General features: G+C 38.1%; 3 protein-coding genes across 4 annotated transcripts; 2 read left to right on the forward strand and 1 right to left on the reverse strand.

The window, feature by feature from the left end:
* The first annotated feature begins 2,957 nt into the window (after window positions 1-2,957).
* On the forward strand, window positions 2,958-7,298 carry LOC136252421 (RIB43A-like with coiled-coils protein 2). Its single transcript, XM_066044851.1, has 11 exons — window positions 2,958-3,143; window positions 3,371-3,452; window positions 3,860-3,939; window positions 4,290-4,388; window positions 4,817-4,920; window positions 5,335-5,446; window positions 5,496-5,564; window positions 6,471-6,610; window positions 6,797-6,884; window positions 6,932-7,098; window positions 7,157-7,298. The coding sequence occupies exons 1-11, from the start codon at window positions 3,027-3,029 to the stop codon at window positions 7,236-7,238; spliced, it is 1,140 nt and encodes a 379-aa protein (XP_065900923.1). The 5' UTR covers window positions 2,958-3,026; the 3' UTR covers window positions 7,239-7,298.
* Window positions 7,299-7,456: 158 nt separating this feature from the next.
* On the reverse strand, window positions 7,457-16,103 carry LOC136252420 (ubiquitin carboxyl-terminal hydrolase 39-like). The gene is made up of 21 exons (XM_066044850.1): window positions 15,923-16,103; window positions 15,821-15,866; window positions 15,665-15,759; window positions 15,390-15,469; window positions 14,193-14,249; window positions 13,020-13,116; window positions 12,912-12,967; window positions 12,757-12,853; window positions 12,360-12,442; window positions 12,036-12,081; window positions 11,911-11,988; window positions 10,898-10,959; window positions 10,810-10,846; window positions 9,470-9,534; window positions 9,343-9,420; window positions 9,114-9,194; window positions 9,002-9,063; window positions 8,541-8,647; window positions 8,072-8,112; window positions 7,644-7,730; window positions 7,457-7,596 (listed from the first exon to the last, which is right to left on the reverse strand). The coding sequence occupies exons 1-21, from the start codon at window positions 16,059-16,061 to the stop codon at window positions 7,522-7,524; spliced, it is 1,569 nt and encodes a 522-aa protein (XP_065900922.1). The 5' UTR covers window positions 16,062-16,103; the 3' UTR covers window positions 7,457-7,521.
* Window positions 16,104-16,193: 90 nt separating this feature from the next.
* On the forward strand, window positions 16,194-25,825 carry LOC136252422 (uncharacterized). Of its 2 annotated transcripts, none has more exons than XM_066044853.1 (2): window positions 16,194-16,352; window positions 24,895-25,825. In XM_066044853.1, the coding sequence occupies exon 2, from the start codon at window positions 24,916-24,918 to the stop codon at window positions 25,702-25,704; it is 789 nt and encodes a 262-aa protein (XP_065900925.1). In that variant the 5' UTR covers window positions 16,194-16,352; window positions 24,895-24,915; the 3' UTR covers window positions 25,705-25,825. The 2 variants fall into 2 exon arrangements, with proteins under 2 accessions (XP_065900925.1, XP_065900924.1); XM_066044852.1 differs by lacking the exon at window positions 24,895-25,825 and adding an exon at window positions 17,757-18,716 and having other exon boundaries at window positions 16,195-16,352.
* Window positions 25,826-26,265: the final 440 nt, after the last annotated feature.

A 26,265-nucleotide genomic window follows, 5' to 3' on the forward strand; every position in this document is an offset into this window, starting at 1 on the left:
TTTTTTTAAAGTTATTGGCTCCATAAAATTCGTCCCCAAAATGCTTCTGCTTATCCACAACCTTTAGTAAAGCCAATCACTCATGATCAAATATTATACCATGCAACGTTCAACCTGACAAGTGCCCTCTATCCACCCCTTCCTTTATTCCTCAGACCAACCAAGGTATATACTAATTCACACAACACAATTTTACTCTAATAGAACAAACGCCCACCCTAATAGTCACCACATAAGATGCTATCAGTACTTTTTCTAGTATTTAGAGTTTCACACTCAACAGTGATATCTTCATACATTGATCAATAACTACTCCATCACAGTTTACATTTGGTCACAAGTGAGTGAAGTGACTCATGATCACTGATTCCATCCTTACGTTAGTCCTTGTGAAACGTGTAGCGTATAAACGGACTATTACACTACTGAACAGATCTGTCATTTATTACTATAATGTAAATGATTACACAGTAGGAACTCCATTACCTATGTACCAACAAAACTATTCAAGTTCAGATAAATGACCTCATACAGAGCTGCTAAACTACTGTAATAGGCCACATATTTATTACAATAGTACATGTACTAGGTAACAAAATATACTAGAGCAGTCACTTATAGCATCAAGGGTGGAGAACTATATAGCTGAGAAATAAGGACTTTAACTAAAGCTACCTATCCATAGCGTATAATGCTTAGCCCTTCTTAGAGAAGTCCTGGAATGTCACAGAAAGCAAACACACAAAATGCCTTCACACAAAAAAATGTCTACACACACACTACATACATATATATACATACACTACACCAAATACATAATTATACTAACTTGCAAAGGAAAAGCCTTTTCTTGTGGAACTGAAACTTTTACAAATTCAACAGTAGATTAATACAAGTAAACATGCCACTGTACAACAGAAAGTATTGACAAAAAAAACTTGACAAATCCGTGATCCCCACTTTATCAGTGACAAAACAAATGGTGATAAAATCATATAAGTGTGTACTGCTTAAGAAGCTTACACAGTGATATATAATTACATATTAAGATGCTCATTCCTGTTTTAAATTCAAAAATTGACTCTCATTTCTTCCAATCAAAATTTTCTGTTGTACGGTGCATGCATGCAAACATGTCACAATCGGATGACGTATGCTATACTAAAATGTGTCTACCACAGCAGTGAAATTTTCTAGTTATCACCTATGGCATCATATTTGTTGACATATATAAGGCCACTCCAAATAAATTCTCTGTTTCCCGTCCACCGCCCGCATCTAGTTACTGTCAGCTCTAAATATTCCATTATTCCGTATTCTTCCATTATTTTCCGGTTATTGTTGCATACTGACAGGCTCACTTGAAACCATGTCAGCTCACGTTTCAGTAGTGCTATCAAGTCGGCACAAACTTCATGTTTGTGTTATTTTTGCAACTTAAAAAGGAAGGAACAAGCTTAAGGTGAAGTTAAGCATGCATTTATGCAGCTTTTTATGGTTGTGCCAGGTAAATAATGGTTTGAAAAGCTGCCAATCTTATAATGAAATAATGGAAATGAACCGCCCGCCCGCCCGCATGCAAATATGCTTGAGCCCAGGACAGGAAACAGAGAAAATATTTGGAGTGGCCTAACCTGTGGAGAAAAAAACTTGCTCAAAGAAACAACAGAATGAAATGTCAGTGGTTTGCCAATGGTTGGCTATATTAATTGATATTAACCATCCAGGCATTCTATATGCAAAAGTTCAGTATGTTACATAGTTCTTCAGTGGTGTTGATAGTACATCTTGTTTCATAAGTTGAGTGAAGACGAAGCTGACTGATCAAACTGTTTTGTTTCCATACTATTTCACTACACCTGTGACATAACTGTGCCAAGTCACTAAACCATCACTCTGGATAGCCAGAGGTTTGTAAAAACTAGTACAGAAAACAAGACTGTATTGCATTAGCACATTGTGTGCATTTTGAATTTGAGTTGCCATGAAAACACCACGATTTTGCTCAGTTGGTCACCTGTTATTATGAATGGTATAACATTCTAACTTGCTCTTACAAAAATTAACTTAATTTGGTGTACTTGTAGAACCATTTTGTACTCAAGACAGATATCAAGTGAAAAACTATTAGTACCGTATGGAGGAAATATTGGCATCATACCTGATTGGCATATCATTTATTAAATAAAAATTAAGAAGCACGTCCCACAATCATTCTTGCAGCAAATTTTGTATACAGTTTCTATGTCACAACATAATGGCTGGATTATATGTATCAATAGTTACATCATGGACTGGAATGATTTGCTGGATATGTACACACAACCCTATGGGCTATAGGCCCAAGGTGGGTAAGACTCTTTTTTCATCGCACTGACTGCAAACTTTGAAGCACAATACGCAACCTACCAGTCCAAATTGACTAGACACATTAACAATGACGTCTCCCTTTCCCGCTTCAATCATCTTGTGTGATAGCTCCATACTTCATCATAAGGAATGTCCCATAAGTTAACATCTTGTGTCTTTTTGAACAGCTCGTCATCAATTTCATTCAGTGGACCTGGTGGTACCTAATATATAGCAGCTTGAGAAGTCAACTGCTCCTCCAAACTCGTTGTACTGATTACTTCACATCTTCCAACACTGTGTGACTACTGACGTCACCACAGGCATAGACTACACCTTGACCACCCAGTTCTGTTACTAGCTTTTTAAAACTCTAAGCTGGGAAGGTCACACAGTACAAGTCCCGATACAAGAGCCCTTGAGTCGAGCTCCTTCTTAGGAAAACAATCGCGCCGTACGGGATCTCCATCCGCACCAGTGATTATCGCGGTCTTCCCTTATCTTTTCTGTCCTTCTTGCTGCTTTTTGTCGCTCATGACTGTAACAGAGTGGACACAGACAGAGAGGACGCCCCGACCAAGCGATTACACTTAGTCACGTGATACTTAGTGAAACTGTACACGTGATGCACTGTTACCATAGTGACAACAAACAGAGAGCAATAAGACTAGCTCGTCATGTACAAAACTGATTTAGCTGTTGACCCGACGGAGTCGGCTGCCATTGAAAGGCGAAGAATCATGGAGAAGCAGCGACAGAGTAGGATATTTAACGCCAGACAGCGAATAATAGGCGTAAGAAAACTTCAAATGAAGTGCACCCGTACCGTGTTTTGAATGTAAAGTGCGGTCTTTAATTTTGGGCAGAAATACCCCCAACCTGTATTAACAGGCCTCGGTAGTCTTATAGGTTCAATGGGATAGCATTTTAAAAGATAGACCTCTAATTAAATTTCAGGGGTATTTTTCACTAGTGTGTAAATACATGAGGTTACTAACCAGTTGCTATGACTACCTGACAGGTTGACGTGGATGCATTATCACATCAAGTCAAGGAACGTAACTTGTTGAATGGTCTGGAGTCACAACGTAATGACGCCTTTGGTGAGCAGTAATGTGTGACTGTAGAGCAAGAATTTGTGTGTGGATTTCCAAATAGTTGGCAAGGGATCCATTTTCATGGTTTAGAATAAAGGCCTAGCTAGCCTGGGTCTCACATATTTAAAACAAGGCGTTAAAATGACATCACATGTACCGAGTGTACTGAGACTTCAGCCCTGCATGGGCTGCGAAATTTCCAGGTGTTGCCAAAAATTAACATCCACAAAAATTTCATGTCTTATGGTGGTAAAATTATAATATTATGTGGCCCAAAGGTAAAATCTTGTAGAAATTTCTGACAAACATGTATAATTGTAAAGTTTAGTGAACCTCAAAAACTTTATTGCTTGAAAGTGTTTTTTTTTTTTTGGTTGTTTGTTAATTCACTGCCTAATCTACTGGTCACACAGCTCAGGAGATGGTACGTCATGATCAAATTGGTGAAATACTGGACCAGAGACAACAGAAAGATGTGAAACAACTAAACCAGGTGAGTATAATGGTACCTCTCATATTAAGCTGATACCTCAAGAAAGGCTCCAATACACCAGACCTTAGAATCTGCTCACTTGCTAATTGACTTAGCTAACATTGAAGATATGGCATACATTCCCTAGGCCCTCTTATAAGCACATGGTCTCGTATGTTCCTTTCTTGTGTACATTGGTATTGAAGTCTGGAAGTCTGGCTCACTGAAAGTCTACTCTGATAAAGCAAGCCTGCTCTTCACACATCTCCGGTCATGTTTATTTTTAGCTATCAGGTATCACCTCAACATGACCATGTATCACATGATCTGCATCATCAAACTGTTACTGTGTTCGGTTTGTTGTTATACAGGAGCTAGTGAAGTATCGTGGTGAGTATCAACGTGTTGAGGATAGGAAAGAGTTTGACCTCAATGATCCTGATTATAAGAAGAAAGATAAACCAGCCAGGGTTAGTGGTATAACTATTGTAACTTATATAGCTCATAATATAAAATAGTGAGGGTCACTATTTTTTATGATGGTATATCATTTATTTGCAAATGTTCTAGCCAACAGGCACTAGTATACTGTGTTTGATCAAGCTGGTTAGAGGACACTGGCCATACAATTTGTCAACTGTAATTTAATGTGTTTACTACATAGATGGGCATAATGCCAAACTGTATCAGCCTTAGCTCTTAGCTCTATGTACATAGTTTAATTGGTGGGAATTGTATTTGGTGATTTAATTCGTTGTATGTACTTGGTGTTACCCACAAAGCGTTGAAATCAATATTTTGGTAGATTTTGATGGATACACTTAATCTACCAAATTAAACTCATTATACCAATCAACATAAAATAATTATTACATCATAGTGACATGTTCCCCACAAGGTGTCAGATGCTGATCAAAGGTGTTCACTAAGTGGAGCACAATTGTTTCAAGGAGAGGATCTCTCATTTGAACAACGTAAACAACTACAAGAAGAACAAATGAGGTAATTAATTGTTCCCATCTTATGTGACCTGATTGGGTGTCATTTTCTCACATAATACAACATGTTGTATAGTTTCAAGTCACCGTAGCTTGTCAGTGGTTAAGGCTGTACAAAATTTTCACCACCAATTTAGCTCCAACTTCAACAATGTCACGACTGATATGATGGTGGTAGGTAGGCTATACTTATAGGAGCAAGAAAGGTAGAGTGAACATGGCAGGCCCAGTAAATATAGTCTGTGAAAACATTCAACCAAGTGTAGCAATTTGCCTGAAGTTGTACCCGTGTACCAGAAGTAATTAATAGACTCAGCAGTGTGGCAACTAGCCATGTAACAATTGATCGTATCTAGCTAGGGTGTATGGCCCCATTTACAAGTACACACGATTGTTACGATATCTAAATTATCTGTAGAGAGTGGACATCCCAACAAATTGGTGAGAAGCAGAGATTGTTAGATGAGCAGAGAAAAGCTGACCAGTTGTATGACATGAAGGCTATTGAGCTGGATAAAAGAGCCTCAGAGGTGTGTTAGGCTATATAATATGATTATGTGTGTAATGTGTAGTGTATAGTTAGCTGCTGCTGAGGAACAGACCAGACGTAACTTGAATGTCAGCGCCAAACAGCAGAACTTGAAAATGGTACGTAATAGTAGAGATAATAATTATAGTGATTCAGACAAATTGGCTGTGTGCTGCCGTAGTTTGATAACACTCATCCAATACAATAGTTAAAAGCAATAAATTCACAAAGAAACGCTATAGAGTGAAGTCCACTGCTAGTGGCTGTGCATGTTGCTGGTGTTTCTTCAAACTTGTTAACATAAAGTATAGAACCATGAAGTAATCACATAATAATCAACACACTGTATAAAGGTTCACTAAGCTTAGTTACAATAATGGTTTTCCACCACGATTCAAAATTCATTTAAACGCCAGCGTGTCACTTTGACTTATCCAAAATAAACACCTGGTGTCTCCTATTAATGTACAGGCCAGATCAAAATTATTGAGTGTTTATATGAGTAAAATTAATATGGTATATTGATATAAAAGTTTTCTACAGAATGTATTTGGTTGTTCTATTAGAGTGTATTAATGTGTTGGAGCAGATCTTATGCCCTTAAATTCTAGGATGAGCCTCTAGTCCCTAATTAACATTATGTCCAGTGTAGCCTGTAATTTGAAGGAGCATGAGCAGACAGCACATGCCCAACTAAGCACTGTCTTTACATTAGAACAGTCAGACAATGTTCACTGTTAAAATTCACTTTGCAAAAGTGTGTGGGATTGTGATTTATTCAGTATTAGATGTAGTACCGTATAGCCTAAATATTTTGAGGGGGAAAATTTTTGCTGATTTTGCAGTTTTGAGTGTTATTAGCAAAAAATTTACCCTTGAAATATTTAGATCTCCATATAGTCTAATACATTTTGGGAGTGTTTGTAAATCTGCAAAAATTTTTAGCAACATTGCTCAATCTCGAAATATTTAGGCTATACGGTATAATAATGAAGTTTATTATTTCCATAATTATTTCACTGAAGGTTGAGGAGCAGAAGGCATCAGATCAGTTACAGAGAACACAGGAACTGGATGACAACTATACTGAGATGGCCAATAACATTCATGGGAACATGTTGACAGAGAATCCTTCATGTGCCACCAGTGCTTTTGGTAATCACAGGTGAACTAGTGTTTGTGGTGGATACACAAACTGCATTACGCAACACATATATTACACACTTTTCACTGAATTCCCTTGCTCATTCCTGGAGCAAGACAGAAATTGTATGCATACTGGTAATTCAAGAACAGGGGACACAAACACACACAAATGATAACCAATACACTTTACATATACCACACTTAGGGTGATTCCAGACAGGTGGAAGGGAATGAGTCCAGCACAGGTTGAAGAAGTGAGAAGAACTCAACAGTTCCAGAGAGATGAGAAGCAGGTACACTACACAACCCGTACTGGTCATAGCACAAATGATGTATACAGCAAATGATCAGTGAACAACAAAGGACCGAGGCAGACTGGGATCAGCGGAGAGTGGCAGAGGCAAGGGCTGGACTAGTCCTGGAGAATCAATTGAACAGGCAGAAGAAACTAGCAGCAAAGAATCTTGTTGAGCAGAACAAAAGATTGGCAGCTGAGCAAAAAGTAAAGTAAGTCATTAGTGTAGTAGTAAGTCAACACTGTAATCCCCCATGTGCTAACTACCAGGATACACCAGTTAAACAAAGAGGTATACACCAATCAACCAACAGATCAATACTTCATGCAGTTCAACACTAGCAGTAGATGAACCAGTGTACCAAGTTGTGTGTGTGTATATGGATGATGATGATGATAGGAATGTATTGTAGTTGTGTGTGGTATGGGTGATAGGGAAGGGGTTACCACACATACAACAAACACACATTGCACCGTGTGTGAATACACATTGCACCGTGTGTGAATACACATTGCACTGTGCGCACGCCCACACACTATACATACAATTATCCCCAGTCATCTCTTCAGTCTGTTGAAAAGTGTGTAGGCAATAATATAATAGTAGTGTAGTGTATGCTAACAGAACAATATTATTAAGTGTCAGTAGTTGACATGTCCCCATCAGTCTTCATTACTCCATTATCATCATCAGTCCTCAGCTCCCATATCTAGTATATGATGATGTTACATGTGTAGGGACCTCATCACACTATACCTGTATGTAGGCCTCTGCAAGTGTGATCATTTGAGGTAGTAACTCTGTGACATGAAGATCTTGTAGTTCAAACCATTGGTTGGTACCCTGTGGATGATCATCATATGAATGAATGGGTTAGCTCTCATAACAAGACAATACAAAATAGAAGTTAGTACAGTGGGACCCCTCTATTCTGGCCACCTTGGAACCACATTTATAGGTCTCATAACAAGACAATACAAAGCATCCCCCAATGTCATATTTATAGGTCTCATCTCAGTCATCTGAAGTGTCTTGATTATCAAGGTGTCCTTATTAGTGAGGTGTCCTGATTTCAAGGATCTTACTTATCATGTCCTTATGAGAGGTTCCAACATACTCAACAAATACAAGCACCCATCAAAACAATAAGCACCTATGTACCCTTCACAATAAGCACTCCTCACCTTATGTCTTAAGTGTACTCGGTAAGTTCCTTTACCAGCCTCTGTAGTTAACAATAACACATTACAACACGTTATCACTGAAGTGGGAAATGGATGGAATGTGTTTGATAGCTGAGATTGTGGTCACACATATGGACACAGTGTAAATGGTGGGGAGAGTTGTGGTCAAAGGGTGGGTGATTTCACAAGAACAATTCCCCAAAACTATTCACTAAGCTCCTGGGGTTCATATTACATAACTGCTGGATGGTCATACTTAAAATAGCTGACTAGCCATTCTGTCTGATGATGTAAAATAAAAGTGGCTGTCACTCAAAAGTACATTTTGTGTGGCAATTTGGTTTTATTGTCAAACTGTTAATGCTGTATATGTAGGCTTGTGGCCAGTAATGGCTTGTAGCTATTAAGACTTGTATGTCACTATGTAAAACACAAGCCTTAATGGCTACTACTACTATTGCTGACTTACCAGCTGGTCCATCATGGCAAATGTTAGCTAACAAGTCGTAGGTGGTGTGGGGGTGAGCGTCCTGTACCGCTGGATCACTGGACAAGAACTCCGCCATGTCTATGTCCCTAACAAATATAATAACAACGGTACTGTATATTATGTATGGTATGGTCATTGAGCTATGGAGTCTGTGTTCTACAGATGGTAAAAACTCGGCCCAAGTGGATACCTCACATACAGCGAAACTTCTCTATAGTGGACAATTTGGAACCTAGAATTTTCCTATTATTTTGCTCAACTGCAATACTTTACAGTAAGTAGTATTAACAGTTGCCTGGCCTACCACCACTCACTACAGACACCACAGAATTGTATAACACCACACACATCTATACACACTATACTTGTAAGTCCCAAGGTTAACACTTTGTATATATACCTCTACTACTGTACATTATACGGAGACACGGATGACTCACTGTATAGGGAAGTTGACAATGGTTGGGTTCTTCTCAATGTAGAAGTTGTTCTTGGTGAATCTCTGTTAGGAGAGGTCTGTCACTCTTTACCACAAGTTGGTATACTGTATACCTTGATAAACAAAATCAGATATGGAGGTAGTTTGGTGATCTCAAATCTCTTGATAAAGGACTCTCGATGTGTCTTGTACTCCTGCAGATGAGAAGATGAAATAGGCAGAAACCTGAATTATAGAATACAGAGGATCTTTCACAATAATGAGGAAAGCCTGCAAAAGGGACCAAACTTTCAGGATATCAAAGCATCAGTTATTCCACTGCATCACTCAGATAGTACTGACCTTTTCTGTCATGCCATCAAACTTCTTCAAGAGGTCAAACAATGCCACCTGAGGGATTATGTTCTTTTCTAGCTCATCCTAACGGTTGGTGGGCACTAAATGGAGAACAGTATGAAGGACTGCTCACCTGGAACAATGGTGGTGGAGGGAGATCCAGTGTGATGTACAGGAATGGACTCTCTGTCACCTCTTCTAAAATGGTGCAAAAATTACAGTTGGACCTGTCTAAGCTTAAGCAGTGCAATGTGTGAAAATGGGTCCTCCAATTCTAAGACCTTCAAAGACTACAACTTTGAAACAAAGTTGGTAAGAAATTCATTATACACAAGTATAAGGAAATATTGGGAATTTTAGTAGACTAAATTAGGGATTAAATGTTCCCTAGCTATGGCACATCTGCAGGCGTAGGCGACCTCCCTTGTTTCCCTACTTCTTTTCTATGATCCCTAATCAAACTTAAAATTCCTTATACTTGGCTTGTTTACTTTTTTGTAACATTATTATGAATGGTGAACCCACGCATACTGCATCAAAAGAAAGGATGGCTCCAGAGTTAATGTTTTCGTCTGAACACACGCCCCAGCAATCAATTATTGACTCGAAAGTGAAGAGAACATTACGCTTCACTTTCAGTTATGTTCAGTCCATTACACAGTGCTACAAACGAAGAACAGTAAGAGAAGCACCTCTGCAATCAATCCAGCCACCATGAAAAATACAGACGATCCGCACGTCCCAACTATCAATTACTGACCCGAAAGTGAAGTGGCCTTTACACTTTGCTTTCACCTACTGTATTTTCAGCACGTTACACAGTATTACAAATGAAGACACCTGCAATCAATCCAGTCACCATGGAAAATACAGATGATTCCCGTTTACAAACGGGAGGCCATGTATCGCACTACCACTAATCAACACCTTGGACTGTCAGTAAAAAGAAATGGGACACAAAGGAGGACAAAGGTAAGTCCATGATGCATACATTTTACATACTGCGGTATGCCAAAAGGCACAGCTATGGACAGAGCGACATCAACAGTGAAAAAGTCAAGCCTATACATAGTCTTAGCTGTAATGGAGTTATGATTGTCTGAAAGCATCAGGCAGGCAGGTAGGGCAGGCAGACAGTCAGTCAGAAAATTTCATTGAATATATATTTTTAATTTTGTAGCTACCTATTGGAAGTATTTAGGGTTATACTGAAGGCATTTTTCAGCTTGGTTATACCCAACTAATACTGCCAAGGCACCAGGATGGTATTGTGAAGCTGGTTTTTGGGTGATATTTTTGGCCAGAAAAACCCAAATTTCCAATGTACAGTACTACCATACTGTGTATGGTGTAAAGAATACTTCAGAGCTACATTCCTTTGAAAACCATAGGACAAACTGTTCAAGGAGTAGAACACCCAGTCCATGTTTGAATTGTATAATGACATGTGATCAAGTTCACATGATCACTCACCATTGTATTGTGTGGTGTCCTCCATGACATCATCATCCTATAACATGTGTTACCATGGTAACCAGATATGTGGGTTGTAGTGTAGTACCTGTGCTGGGATCTTCTTAGTATAGATCTTCAGTGAACCTTGGAACACTTCATGGATTACACCTGAGGGTAAGGAAGCTGTCACTAACATGTATACACACAGTACACCAAATACACTGTAGTTTTTCAGCTTTACACTTTTGACATGTACCGTACATACAGTCTAGTTGTTAAGCACAATGTACATATTAAGCACGTATTATTTTTATTAAGTATATACTCGACTTATTCATGGTTGATAAGCACATGTTGATGAACACGAAGCCTCCAACATGACGTACTGTACAGTTGTACAAGAGAAAAATACTAGAGGTTTGTTGCTTGAAATTTCTTGTGATACATTACTAATGTTGATTTCACTATGCTTACCAAACGAAACGAAATCACGCTCCACACACAGGATTTGCACAGGAACTGGACTCCAAATATTCATACAAATCACACCACCCCAAGAGAGTTAATCCACAATCAGTTATTCTTATTACTTAACAAATACTGTACATGTTAACAATAAAATTTTTTGAGAAGTTTTGTTAAGCGTATGCACCTAACAACCAGAGTCTACAGTATAAGTTTGGTCACTCGCTAGGAATTTAATTTGTTGCTGTATTCACCAAGAAACAATCCCGCACAATAATGTCATGTTTTTAATGATCCATGATTATAATGAGGTTAAATGTACCAGTCCACTAACATATCTCATCAATGCATATGACAGTTGATCGAATAGCATTGACAAAGCTGCCGGCTAAAAGCTCACAAAAGTATACAGACCAAAGAAATTTTTTGTAGTATCGAGTGTAATATAGTGAAAGTTTCACTATAGACAGAGTGTATGGGAAAGCAATTGTATATATGTACAACACACACACACACACACACACACACACACACACACACACACACACACACACACACACACACACACACACACACACACACACACACACACACACACACACACACACACACACACACACACACACACACACACACACACACACACACACACACTTGTTCCAGGTTTCTTGGTTCCTCCTAATCCAACATGGAGGGTGTTTAGTAACCATGACAAGAACTCCACCGGATCACCTGAGGCAACAATAGACAAACAGAACACAGCGGACTGCAAACCTTACCTTGTTCAGTAATTTTAAATCTCTTCTTACTGACAGAAGAAACAACCTGCAGAAAAGGAAAGGAAGAATTCACACATTTGGATATATCTACATACTGTACATAGCAACGGTAATAGGATAACAAAAGATTGTGTATTAATACAGGCATACATGTAGCCCAGTAGTTTTCTCTATTACACTATACACACTCCAAATATGGCACTAAGACATACACTATACACAAGGCTGCTCAAGACTATCTCAAGTACTGAACAAAAGCCAAAGGGACGGCATAAGAAACAAACAGACTCATATGGTAACACATAAAGAACATGACCATCTAACCTGTAACATCTCATGGGGGCTCACATGAGCCTTGAAGCTCCGATGGTTCCACAACTTGCGGAATAACTCTCCCAATCTCTGGACTAGAGAATGGAGAATTGGAATGGAAAGTCAATACACATTACAACATCAAAGAAAATTTTAACCAGAGAAACCAGCAGTACACACAAACACCTTGCTGCTTATATGGTACCATGATGTCTTTATTAGCATTAAAGCTCAAATGATCATTAGATCCTTACTGAAAACCAACAGGTCATGTAATTCAGGAATTTTACAAGCTAGTAGGGATCAAATCCGATCAATACAATTAAAAAGTGTTTAAACAAGATGGATTATCACCTGAGGTGCACATTTCAAACACTGAATTTTCACACAACAAACTTAAAGAGCTTACCAACAACGATACCCTTGTCACCAGGTGGTGGTTTAACGTGAGCAAAATTCTCTTCTCTTAGAAAGAAGTCTCGGAATGGTGACACCTGACCTAATGCCTAGTATAACCATAACATTATACCATAAGCACACATCCAATTAAAGCACATCATTCACCTGTAATATCACATTCATATAGTCGTTGGCCTTGATCACGTTTAGTCCAATAATTCCTACATAGTGCACACCATAGCAGCCACACCCCCTATTTAAAATGACACATACCAGGAACAAACTTGGTACCATCCAGTGCCAGGTACACCCTCGGACTGGTGTCCAGGGTAGCAATTTGTGCAACTGTGAACGTTGGCCGTAGCACATACTGGAAACACAATTGTACATGATTCAATAGCAGTGTACATACAGACATGGTACAGTGAAATGCTGTCAGATTTTTTTTAGACACTTTTTAATATATTTTATACCAGTAAACAATATGATAATTATAACAAATGACTCAATCCACTAAGTTTCTAAATGTAATAGCTGGACAATTAATGCAATTATATACAATAGTTAGACACTTCGAAGTTCAAAAAAATGGGTGGAAAACACATACCTTTTCGCAAATGCAGTCACTTTATAGTGTGACCATTATGATAAAAAATGCTGGTTGTAGTAATGATGAGGTCACAACTCATAATGTACATCTTATTATTATGTTCTCAACATGGTCATTAAAATGAGGTGGTCTTATTAATGAGGTCATGAAGTACACCTAAGCTATGTTTGGGACCTACTTGACATGGTCACTATAATGAGGTGGTCTTTAATAAGGCCATGAAGTTCATTCTTAAGAGAAGTTCATTGCATCACTTCACCTACTTACGGATGTACAGAGACCTACTCTAATTCCTTATGCCACATTAGGCTTCAAACATTGACACCTCAGATTGACGCCAAGGATGAATTGCATATCCATGTGATATGAGTCCCAGGACCTATACAATCCTTCTCAGTACACCAGCTAAAAAAAGCCTTAGCTATGCATGGGTGCATAATATCACATCTCTCACATGATACATTTGAGATTGACTTCTAATGATCTATAGACACTAGTACTTACATGTACAATATACAATTCATTCACATTTCTAGCAAAAGAATCCTATCGATTAAAATCCATTTCTATTCATATTATTCTTGCAACCTTTTTATTGATTTTCACTTATTGTAAAGACCATTTTTGTTTACATTGCCCATCTTATAGCAACCACATACCAGGTGCAGTAAAAAATTTAATAGCCAGACAACATTTTAACAAGACCACCTCTTAATAATGGCCACATTTGTAACAGAGCTAACGTGTACTTCACAATCTCATTAGTACAGCTGGCCCCATATTAACAAGATTTAATGTACGTACCACGCAGAGATAACAAACAAAAATTAACATACTTTAATGTCCTCAAGAGACGGGTCGATAATCTCATAGTTATCCGGCAAGCAGTAGAACTAGACGGAACAACCAATTGATTAGCACATTACAGTTTGCACTGAAAAGGGACCCTTGCTGTGTCAATACAACTTGACAGAGGTACATACTTACCTAGTTCTAGACGTCTTGCATGAATACATAATAAAACAATCATGTGTCCATTATAAAAGAGACACCATTTAAATTGTTCTCATCAGTATTTACAGTATAAGGTTATGTCCCAGCGGCGGATCTAGAAATTTTCAGAGGCTCCGGTTCAGGAAGTTTTCAATAACTGTGATCCAGCCAAGACTGGTGGGTGACTGTTAAACCGAGCTGTTAACTTGATAGCTCAGTAGCCTATAGATCTATGGCGTAAACTAGCTAGCAACGAATCACTCCACAACATTGTTTCACAGTTGAATCATACCAATCCAGAAAGTTTTGAAGTGAAGCAGCAGTTGCACTTATTAAAACGATAATTATTTTAGAGGTGCTTAACACGCTTAAACACCGTAATGGGTGATTTAAAAGGCAAAAGTATGAAGCTTGGCCAGTAGAAAAGTCTCAATATAATACACTATGTATAACTCTTGGTGATTTTATCACCCACACAATCCATAAATAAATTTGGGGCATGCGCACTATTTTCAGAGGGGGTTTCAGCTGAAACTATTGCAACCCCCATGTATCCGCCACTGTGTCTTCTGTCATAAACAAATTACTTTTTATTGCCTCAGTATTATCTACAGTGTCCAAGGAATGGGTTTCAAAAACTTCAGCTTGTTATGGTGGGTAGTTTCAGAATTTTAGAATTATAGTAGTAGACAACAGGAAGACAAAGAAATTGAGTTGTGCAGTGACTACACAATAAACTACATGACACATGCACTCAAATTCAAGGGCAACTTGTATGTACATTGATCTATAGAGCAGGAACTTAGCTCAAGGCATTCACCATGAAAAGGTATAGTTTTAGCCCTCACGCATACAACAATGAATGCACTTCTAATAAAGAAATGACAAAAAAATAATTTACATTTACCGCATTGTAAACAAATGCTAGTCATAAGACTCATTGCTTGTAGGCTATCTAACTCTCCATGAACAGCAGAAAATGGTGCATGGCTTTACAGTCACATAACACAAAAGGCAGGCTACAGCAGACAGTGACCAACCTGTAGAGTGTGGAGGTTAAGGAAGACATGGTGGCTGGCTTGAACACTGTGTGTGTACGCATGTGAGTGTTGACCACGACCTGTAGGGGAACGTGTGACATGATAATATAATACTACTAGCTACATACACTAAGACACTACTGTATACACAGATGTATGAGTGCATACACACATACACACACAAGCAAAGTAAAGCCTTCAGCCACGCCTACCCAGTGAACCAGCACTGGGACACCTGCATGCTACACACACTACACACACTACACTGGCCATACCTTGAAAATATTTACCACATACAAGGCAAGCATACACATTGATATTGGATAGAGACACTGAACATAACTTCTCAAAATCAAAATCAAGAACGCTCCTAAACAGGAATAAAATACACGCAATACACATGTCCATCAGGTAAACACTAGATAACCTACCTGTCTATAGTATCAAGGAATGGACAGTTTCTGGCCATAGATACACCTAAACATTATAAATGTAATTATTGTTCTAATTATAGCGCACCACAAACTACACACCTTGATTACGCCGCAGTCGTTTCTGGGGCACTATATATTCATCGTCGTCATTTTCCACCTCGTGTTTCACTGAAGCTACATCATCCTGAGGCTCTGTTTTGACTTCCGGCTTAACCTCCGTCTTGATCATTTCAATCATACGCACATGTTAGCATTAAGCGCCACCACTGTCGCGGCCGCCTCTTCGATTAGAAATGAAGAGTCGCGGTTAATATTACGTATGTGCCACGCCTTTTTATGCAGAACAAAAGAACCCAGGGCTGCAAACAAAGAGGTTAACCGCTGATTTGTGGTACACTAGGGCTGCACGTTAGTTTACGGTAGTCTTTGTTGTGCTGACAGTGTCTTCGGCGTAGCAAAGAAAAGGAGGCTACCTTGCGAGAGGAGCCGCCAGCACACATTTAACGGAACCTCATTTCATCACCGCTCGGTAAGTGTGTGTGCGTTAAAGTATGCATGGCCTTGCCGCTACCCCGGCCGCTACAATGTTTGTGATATTGTATGGTGCTAATGTTAGTGAGAAATCTTTGATCTCCAGTTGCATGTATAGCCAATTGTATAAATAGCTATTCATGGATGTTTTAATCGAGGTTTTATTGTTTACGTAAATAGTGTACTGTTGCGCTATTAATTAGCTGAAAATGCGCGTGTGCGAATCATCTAAGATCTCGCTATCTAGGCGTAGCTACAAACCTCCCCCTCCTACTCTAGCCCCGCATCAGCATCGGCAATTGCACCGCACAGCGCACTTTCTGTTTGATTCGGCTTGCGGAAGGTAATACGTAAGGTCATTTGAAAGCATTCATCCATCCTGCAATGAGACACCTTGAACAAGTAACACTGGCACAACTGAAGGCCTCATAACACTTGTATATAGCTAGTCAAATATGAATCCACAGTAGCTAGTTGCACATGCATACAAGCTAAGCAATGCAGACATTAATCAAGCTTCTAGAACTGAAAGGGCAAACACTCCATAGATATTGCTATGTTGAGATATTCTTGTTTAGTGCTGGTCACTACAAGGTAATAACTCCAAGTTTGCAAAGATGCTTATTGTCGCAGAAGCCATACTACAGCTGCGTGTTTACACATTGGTATTTATAAATGCTATAGCAGTTTTATAAGTATCTTCAGGGTTTCATAATGTACACGTTGAGGATTTATCACTGTGTATAGTTATGATATGAATTTGGTCTGTTGAACAGCATGTCAACAGTTCAAACAGATGGTACAGTTTTTGGGGATATAAATTCAATTAATGCATTATAGTGGTCATGAAGTCACCCTCTTTGTTACAACCAACACACTGGATCTTGTTTGCAAGTGCGTGCATGTTCATTGTTGTCCAAACAAGGAAAGTTTTTCAGTATAGCATCATGCAGTTATTCTCTTCAATGTGTGCTGCTCCGTTTTGATGTATAGCTCAACGTACCAATAAGATGGTATAGGCTTAAGCGTTAGTCTGTCTCTTCGGCAATGCAAACATGCAAAACATGTCAAAGCTTGAATGATATGAAATTTCAGTGAAACATAAACAGTGTTGATCTCACAATCTAACTGAGCATCGTGGTAGCTAGTCTGAGGCTGCACAGAATGTATGGACTGATCACTACAAGCAGATGTAAGCATACCAAAAATAGGCAGGGTGAAATCTTATCTCCAGTGGACTGTCTTCCATTGTTTACGCCCATTACATTCTGTGCTCCTTCTACTAGCTACTTGATGTTTAGCATTTAGGCATAACAGACAGTCCTCTGAAGATAAAGATTTTTCACTGTTGCTTATTCTATTTGTAGTTACTTCTTGGTTACTGTTTTATTTTATTCTACAGGTTTAGAAATGAAGGTGTTAGTTGTGCTATGTTTAACTGCCATGGTGGCTACAATGGTTGAGGCTAGATACCCACAGGGCATTGTGTATCCATTTCCCATTGATAATAATCTTAGATGTCGTAATCCTTCTGACATATCCGGCGAAACTGTGGAACAGGACACCCCCACTCTTGGTCTTGTTCCAAGAAGAAATGATGAAGTATGGCTTCCACCAGAAATACCGTTTGCTGCTCCAAGTGGTACAATTGATGTTGTTTGGTTGAGACAACTACTTCCAGAGTTTAATAATGGTGATTATAATACTATCCAGTTTGAAAGGCCACCTAGGCCAGGTGATCCTTCTATTGGAGACCCAGAACTGGTGATTGAAGAAGGAGACCAAGGATCTGCTACACCTATGCCCTCCCTAGAAGAACGAGAAGGGGCTATAAACCAGACCATAGAACAACTGAACAATATACCTGGCTTTTCTCAAGGAGAGCGAGATGTAATCAGAGATTGGTGGGACCGAATAAGCTTTCCCAGCTGTGATGATGCCACATATGAAGTAACAGAGTTGCCAGATTATTACTATCCAAAGTACTTCGTTGGTGGAAGGTGTTCTGGGAACGATTGCTCACTTCCTAGGGGCCAGAACTGCCTCCCTAGCACCAGGGAGACTGTGCTATTGCCAGTGGTACGTTGGGATTGTTGCTGGGATTATGAAGGAGCTGTATGGCAATGGGCTTGTGGCTGGCGTCGTGTCAACATTCAAATTGTAACACAGTGCTTCTGTGCTTGTCGTCCGATCTTAAGCTAAGAAGATGAACTTGTAGTACCTTGTTGACTCCGACACACATATTTAGTAACATTTGCCGTTAGTATTGTAAGCTTTTGTATGTAACTTTGATGATTTCTGGTAGATACACAATATGATGTGCTGCATTTAACAACCATCAAACATGTCAGCATTGCAATTACTATGTAGAACTATTGTGCTACGTTGACTATTATAGTATATGTAAGGGGCTAGTGGTTAGCTAATTGAATTGCTCCTTGCGACGTTATTACACAATAGGTTGATACTGTCTTAAGCACTATAATACAAAGATAACATGGTTAAAGCATTTGTGTTAAGAATAAAGGTTGTCTATTAACTTTCGCTGTATTCACAGATTTTAAATGTGCAATGTAAATGTAGACTTTTATGTTATATAGCATTGCAAAGCCATACAAATGTCTGATAATTTCTGATGGTACAACACAAGTCACCATGTTATCAAAGACAATTCGTTAATCAATTCATGAGACTGAGTTTTCTACCAGACAACTTCATAACAGTTTATCAAACAGTCCTACATTGCTTGCTTACTGGACAACGTTCTTACATGTGTGTATACACATGGAGTGCACATTGGACCACATTCTTGAAAAACACCTGGTTGTCTTCTTTAGCTGTCATAGCCCATCAAAAACAATCCAAGTATTGACATAGTGCAATAAGGATTCAACTATCCCAAAAATTGGTCATGTGCATTTTCAGGATATGTAGGTGCATCATGCTAAGAAATGCACAGTAATATGTTGAATTTGTAATGTTTTATTAGATTGTTTGCCATATAATACTGTACACGTACAAATTTTTGAGGGACATATTTTTGCGGTTGCTTGGCTTGCCATGAAATTTCATCCTCAAAAATTAACAATTATCAACATTAGCTCTATGCTTTCTAATAAATAATCTCAGTGAAAAGCAACTGATCCTCAAAAATAAAATCGTGAAATTCATCAATCCGCAAAAATTGTGTACCTCTAAAAAGTTTACGTATAGCGTAAGTGACCGATTATCGAACAAAGTTTATACTTTACTTCATAAATATCTCCAGGAAAGTAGTATCAACCTCGACTTTTAACCAGGAGGTAGCGCCTTTCTTGTAGAATACCTCACGTAAGTTTGAGTAATAGTATCCGATTAGTGTCCGTGTTGTGAGTGGATTTCTGCATTCCGTAAAATATGAATTATCGAACACCGATACCTATTATTGAATGCCCATTAATTTGCGTTAATCAATTATCGAACGTTTTGCACCTTTTCTACTGTGGTGACTTCAGTGCACCCTACACACTCTTAACTATTATATCAACGTGTTATCTGAAGTACCATGATACTGTAACTGAAGTATAGTTTTGATACAAGCATGCACTTGTGAGTTACAACAGCGAATCGTTTATTGTAAAATGCGTACTGTGAAAAATCAGCACATTATGACCAATAACACAGTCTTATTATCCTTGTTTACAACAACCCCTTCTGTACACTCTTCGTGGATACATCTTTTACTCAGGTAAATGACAAACAGTAAGCCCAATTCCGCCGCCAAAGTCACGCTTGAGTTGTACTTCTTTCACGGCGATTCCTGTGTTCTTTTTCTTCATTTCTTTGTCAGTGGTGATGAGTATCAAGACTGCTGTGATGTCCACACATAAACTCTAAAGGATGGAAAGTTCATTAGGGATAGGCTACACTATTGGAATTCTCCATATAAATACTTTACGAGTATGCGGAATAAAATTGTAAACTTCCGAATACGTTACGTGATTTTTATGTTCGATAATAGGTACCGTTCGATAATAGGTCACTTACGCTATGGTATGTGACCAGATCTGCAAAAACCCAACATAATTGTGCATTTTCAAATTCTTGTTTATCTTAGCCAACTGTAAAATTTCAGCCTCATATGCCAATAATTTTGTGAGTTACAGCCCTATAAAGTGTGACCAGATTTTAAAAAACCATTTCAAACCACACATCAGGCAAAATCAAACTAGCACCACCAGTGGATAGCTGCATGCACTATCGTACTACTAGTTTTGACCCTCAGTACTACTCAAACTACTCAAGGTTGGTTCTAACAGATGTCTTTTCTGGGTGGTGTGGAGAGCTTGAATAATCAGTGGGTTACTGGTGTATGTTCTGATAATGTTGGCCAAGTGATTTTACTGTTGATTATGCTGCATATCAACCACTAAGAAGCCAGCACAGCCCTGTAATCTCACGTTTGGGCTTCAATCATGCCGGGTCTGCATCCATTTTGAAGTCTATCTCTTGCCCCCTTGTGAGCACTCGTGATATTACTTCACTCGTCCAACTGCTCAGATTTTCTATCTTATTTGCAGTGTTGGGACAGTAACTTTTTAAATGTAATTTATTACATATTACATATTGTTTACAACTGAACTATTTAGTTGCAGTTACATATTACCCATATAATAAAGTAACTATAATACGTAACATTACATATTATATTACTTTGTGTCCACAGCCTTAAGCTGTCACATGTGAAACTACCACTTTATCACGTGACATGATCTCATTGTTGGACATTGTGCAAATCTTGGTTATAAGCAAGAAGCTGGTGAATAAGCTTCATTCAGTAGGCTTCGTTACTTCGTAGTGGCTATCACTGGGTTACTAACGAGATTAGTAACTTTGTTACTTAAAATAGTAATATTACGTAATATTAGACTCGTTACAGTAATTTCATTACTTAGGTAACCCGTTACATTTGCAAGTAAAGTAACTTGAGTTATATTACCTGTTTTTACAGTATATTTCGCTATATTACTTTGTTACCACAATAGTAATAATTATTGCATAATGCACTACTCCCAACACTGCTTATTTGGTGGGAAACTCTACAAACAGCTACAAGTACTGGAAGTGGTCTGAAAGGTAGTGGGTTTATGCATCTCTCGCATAAATTTCATACGCATGCTTGCTTTCCTTGGCAAGTTATGCTGACTTATGTGCGATTTGAAATGCTTTCCCAAAATTCAATCACAAATGTGACCGAATTTACAAAAAAGGGTTTTCCACACACAACCAAAGTACCAACTTTGATGATTCATAACTTCAGATTGGAGAAAGCTATTGGCTTCAAATGTGGTCAGTAGTGAGCACCAACATAGCTGAATGAATGGAGAAAATTTCAGGCTTGTGCGTTTCTTGAACACAAAGTCACGGTCTTCCAAATTGGATGTGTGTGGAAGATCCCTTTTCGCAAATCTGGTCACAAATAACAAAAGCAGAAAAATCTATTTGTACAGCAAGTATAGGAAAATAAATTGCTGGTGATTACTAAAATTTTGTAACTTTGAACAGAATGATATATGGAGTTCAACTGTGCACCATTGAGTTTGCCATGAATAGGGGAATTGATTACTGGTAAGTTTCTCCTTATATCGCCTTTCTTCACTACGTATGAAGGTGAAACAAGATTGATAGCATACTATTGTTTTGACATGACATAAATAAACACCCACAACTTAGGTCTACTGCAACGAAACAAAGATTTTCGAATTCTTCCATAGTAGGCAAATAAGATGATATAGAGGTTTTTGTTGCTAGGCTCTTTCTTCACTACGAACAAAGCGTTTAAAAAATTTATGATAATAGTATTCACCCATTGTGTTCAATGCTTTATACAATAAATTTAGGCTTGTACAATTGTGTCGAGTTTTCGCTTATCCTTTCACATAATGTGGTTGCAGCTGTGAATGTGTTAATTAATGGCTTACAATATTATTCCATACCACAGACATGTGTACTTTCAGTTTAATAGTGCAAAATATGGTATCTTGTGGTACAAGGTTGTAATGTAAGTTAACATTATAGCAATTGTGGAACCTATTATTTTATATTTATTATCGAAATAAAGACCTTTTGTTATAAGAATTCTATCCACTTGTTGAAATACTGCTCAGTAATTGATAAAGTTGAAACAATCAGGACTTGTGTGTAAACAAGTGCCTTAATTTTTTTCCCATACAGGTGCTATACATATCAATTGTTTTGCATTTCTTGTTGCCTACTGCTATAACCCACCATAACTGCAAAAACTCATAATAATGCATTTTTGAATTCTTTCCTACTAAATACTTAGCTAAGTGTGTGCTCTGGCTAAGTTTCAGCCTCATAATTCCAATAAGTTTTGGGCTTACAGCTACAGAGGTTTGATTCCTGCTATAGCATTTTTTTTGTTTGTTTTCAGACTACTTGCATGTAGAAATGTATTTTTTGTGGAACATCCAGACTGCTCTATTAGGGTATTTGAATGTTCTACTAGAGTCTACCAATTTTTCCAGTTTTCAGTCCCACTCCAAGAAGGATAATATACTTCAATGAGATATTTATTCTAAGGGGGGCTTCAGTCCCCTTGGTCTCCCTCCTTTCCACCACCTGTATATCACAGTCATAATATGTGACCATCTCAGGAAAAACCAGACTTGTTCGCATAAGTTCAAATTTTTTGCAGTGTCCAAGGAATGGATTACCAAAGTTTCAGCCTTCTGTGGTGAGTAGTTTTGGAATTGCGCTAGACAGTAGGAAGAGCAAGATAATCAATTTGTACAGCGACTATGCTGAAAATATACTATAGGCGCTTACATTTGCAGCCATAACTTCCGTTTGGACTAGTGTACAATGTTGGAATTTAGCTTAAAATGTTCACCATGGATTAGCACATCAACCAAGGTATAGTGTTTGCCCTGTAGTTACTTGTGCATATGGGTATGAAGGTAGTTTGATAAAAGAAATTATGTTTACATATACTACATCATAAACAAATGCACGTGACACACATACCATTGAAGCTACAAAACAAAACGAAGATTTTCGAACTCTCCATAGATGGTATATAGTTTTAATTGATTTGAGTCTTTCTTCTTTTATTACTGGCCCAATAAAAAATAGAGATGGACTGATACCACTTTTTACTGATACTTCCGATACGAGTATTTGTACTGAAATTATCTGCCGATACTGATTCCGATACCGATACTAAGCATTGGAGCCTAGAGAAATTTATTATAGAAATTTTACTGTTGTGATACATAGCTAGCTATTAAAAATATCATGATAATTGTGCAGTTTGAATGATCTCAATTTTATCAAGTTTCATTATATAAATGATAAACATCACTTTGAATTACAAATTTCTTGATTTGAGGTAGTTTCCTTGTAAGCTTATTTGATTAGGTAGTTAATTGCGTGGGCGGCCGGTAATTCTACAGTGTTTGTTTGTAGCTTTGCAACCAAACCTTTTCATGAAAAAGCAAGCCAAGTAGTCATAAACTGATTCTTTGAGGAACAACTGCACTGTTGTTTAATTACAAAGAATTCACATGCTCTAATATATTAGAATACACATGGAGCAATTGTAGCAATACTTGAAAAATAGTAACAAAGACTTTTTTGCCACTTTATTAGCCCAACTAAGTTATTTGCTACTGGAAACTTAGCTAGAGATGGTTTAATAAAAGTGGTGAGTGTCTACTGGTGGTATCTGTACCTTGCATTACCGATACTGATCCGATCCGATCCGATACCACTGGTATCGGCATCGATACCAATACTGGTATCAGACTGATACTGGTATCGGTATCAGTCCACCTTTAATAAAATAGCAATTTTTTTCTTTGTAGCATACATAATTCTCGAAACGCATGCTAATGTGCAAATAAGTCAGGTTTTGCTGAGAGGGTCACACATACTATAGCAAAAACGAACTAGTATAAAAATGAAGTAGGGATACAAGCAATAAAATGTAGTGAAACAAAATAATGATTGATGGTAGTAATGTGGAAAAATCCCTACTTTGGCATTGTATATACATTGTTACGACATGCCAATAATTATAGGGATTTTTCACCGAACTATGTCGTAATATCATCATTCATGTTACTTTTTAATAATATACTAGTTGTGAATAAAATTTATTCAAAGCAGGAGTGGAATATCCTGGTTACTGACATATGAGTGTGTTCATATCTAAGATACTCTGGATTTTATCCATCTTAAGACTTGTGGGTACTTAAATGTAGTATGTAACTTCCACACATGACCAGAAGAGCAAAACCAGTTGTTACTGCACATTCCTTGAATTCCATCTCTCTGTTATCTATAATAACAAGCCAAAGGTTTAACTTTTATGATATCAATAGTCTTGGAGTTACGTTGAACAAGTATGACAGGTTTTTGCTCGGTAGGTCATATATATTTAGTCTTAGTAAACTCTTTGAAGTATGGCTTCACTGAGATAATTTCCTCATAGATATTGTGTGTCGTGTACTATATAAAATGATCCTATTTTGTTACAGGTGATCACTCCACGCTCCGACATGTGGACAACTACAGTAGTCATTGCTACCTTGGCCAGCTTCGTACTTCTAGCTGAAGCCACATATGATGACTCCCCAGTATATCCACCCTCCATTGATACAACAATAACTTGTATGGTTGCTGGAGATTATCGTAACAAAAGATCTTCCTCACCACCTGATCGAGTGCCTCGACCAGAGGATACTTTAGAATTGCAGCTTACTGTCGGTCAAATTGATGAGTACTGGGAACTACCTCTTGTTAATGTGAAGGAACCTGGTATCCCAGATTATAGCGATGATGACTTTTCTGGTGCTTTGGATGCTTTCCTAAACCCCACTGATGCGGAGAGATTGGTTGCTTTAAATGTTGAGTTTATGACAGCGCCAGACCCTAATCCTCTCTTCAACAAAACAATTCAACCATTTGAAATACCTGCTGAGCTATTGGAAGGGCTGTCACAACCTGACCGGGATACAATAACGCAATATGTTATCGCTGCTGATATTGGTGAGTGCTCTGTCATATATGAATGGAGAGAGAGACCACCTTTCTACTTTCCACGTTACCAAGTGTATGGGAGGTGTGATGGAAGAGATGATTGTGCCATACCAATCACTACTGATCATGCTTTTAGTCAGAGGTGCCGTCCTGACCTCAGTGACTATATCCGGATCAGAGCTCTGCGCTGGGATTGTTGCCATTCATACACTGAAGATGATACATGGGAGAACATTTGTGGATGGAGGGTTGTGTCAGTACCAATTGTTAATCGGTGTACTTGTATGTGTGATCCTAACGAGGGGTAACTGAACAAGAGCCATTATTTGAACTTTGTAAGAACACATTAGTTGATGTATCTTTACTTTTGCATTTGTTTTTCTTGCTACCTTTAACAGCAAATTTGTAGCGATCTATTCATAGGCTGAAGTTCGTATGAAGACACTACTTTTGAGATTCATTGTGGTAATAGTAAATTTATAATGGAGAAAATTCAACGTCACTGTGAATAATTTCAAATTCCCATATAGTTATTGTAAAAATAACTATAATTCACTGAATGCAAATTTTAAAATCTTTAAATCAGTCTATTGGCTAGCAGCTTTAGATGCCTTGGTGACATCCTATTATTACAATAATGAACCACACACACACAACTGGTAAACTCTATAAAATGCACACATACACTATTTAAAGTACGAGTTGCGGTTAGCAGTGTTACAATCGTTTCATGTCAGGGATAAACAAGTTCCATTGTAGTTGGCACTCGGCTCAATCCTTGAGGTTTTGTTGAAAGTCACAAAGTTTTTATTGTTTATACTTTACAATGACCATCACTGACAGCAACTTGTGCTGCAACCTTAGTCTAT

Source organism: Dysidea avara, chromosome 4 (assembly GCF_963678975.1).
Source record: "Dysidea avara chromosome 4, odDysAvar1.4, whole genome shotgun sequence".
Taxonomy (NCBI): Eukaryota; Metazoa; Porifera; class Demospongiae; order Dictyoceratida; family Dysideidae; genus Dysidea; species Dysidea avara.

Bases quoted from the DNA above. Each gene is read 5' to 3' on its own strand.
- LOC136252420 (XM_066044850.1), bottom strand. From the start codon at position 16,061: ATGATTGAAATGATCAAGACGGAGGTTAAGCCGGAAGTCAAAACAGAG. The intron at 15,760-15,820 runs GTAGGTTATCTA...ATTCCTGTTTAG, and splicing joins TTCCTTGATACTATAGACAG to GAGCGTTCTTGATTTTGATT. The intron at 15,470-15,664 runs GTATGGCCAGTG...GTTCCCCTACAG, and splicing joins ATGTGGTAAATATTTTCAAG to GTCGTGGTCAACACTCACAT.
- LOC136252422 (XM_066044852.1), top strand. From the start codon at position 17,765: ATGAAGGTGTTAGTTGTGCTATGTTTAACTGCCATGGTGGCTACAATG.
- LOC136252421 (XM_066044851.1), top strand. From the start codon at position 3,027: ATGTACAAAACTGATTTAGCTGTTGACCCGACGGAGTCGGCTGCCATT. The intron at 3,453-3,859 runs GTGAGCAGTAAT...CTGGTCACACAG, and splicing joins ACAACGTAATGACGCCTTTG to CTCAGGAGATGGTACGTCAT. The intron at 5,447-5,495 runs GTGTGTTAGGCT...TGTAGTGTATAG, and splicing joins TGGATAAAAGAGCCTCAGAG to TTAGCTGCTGCTGAGGAACA.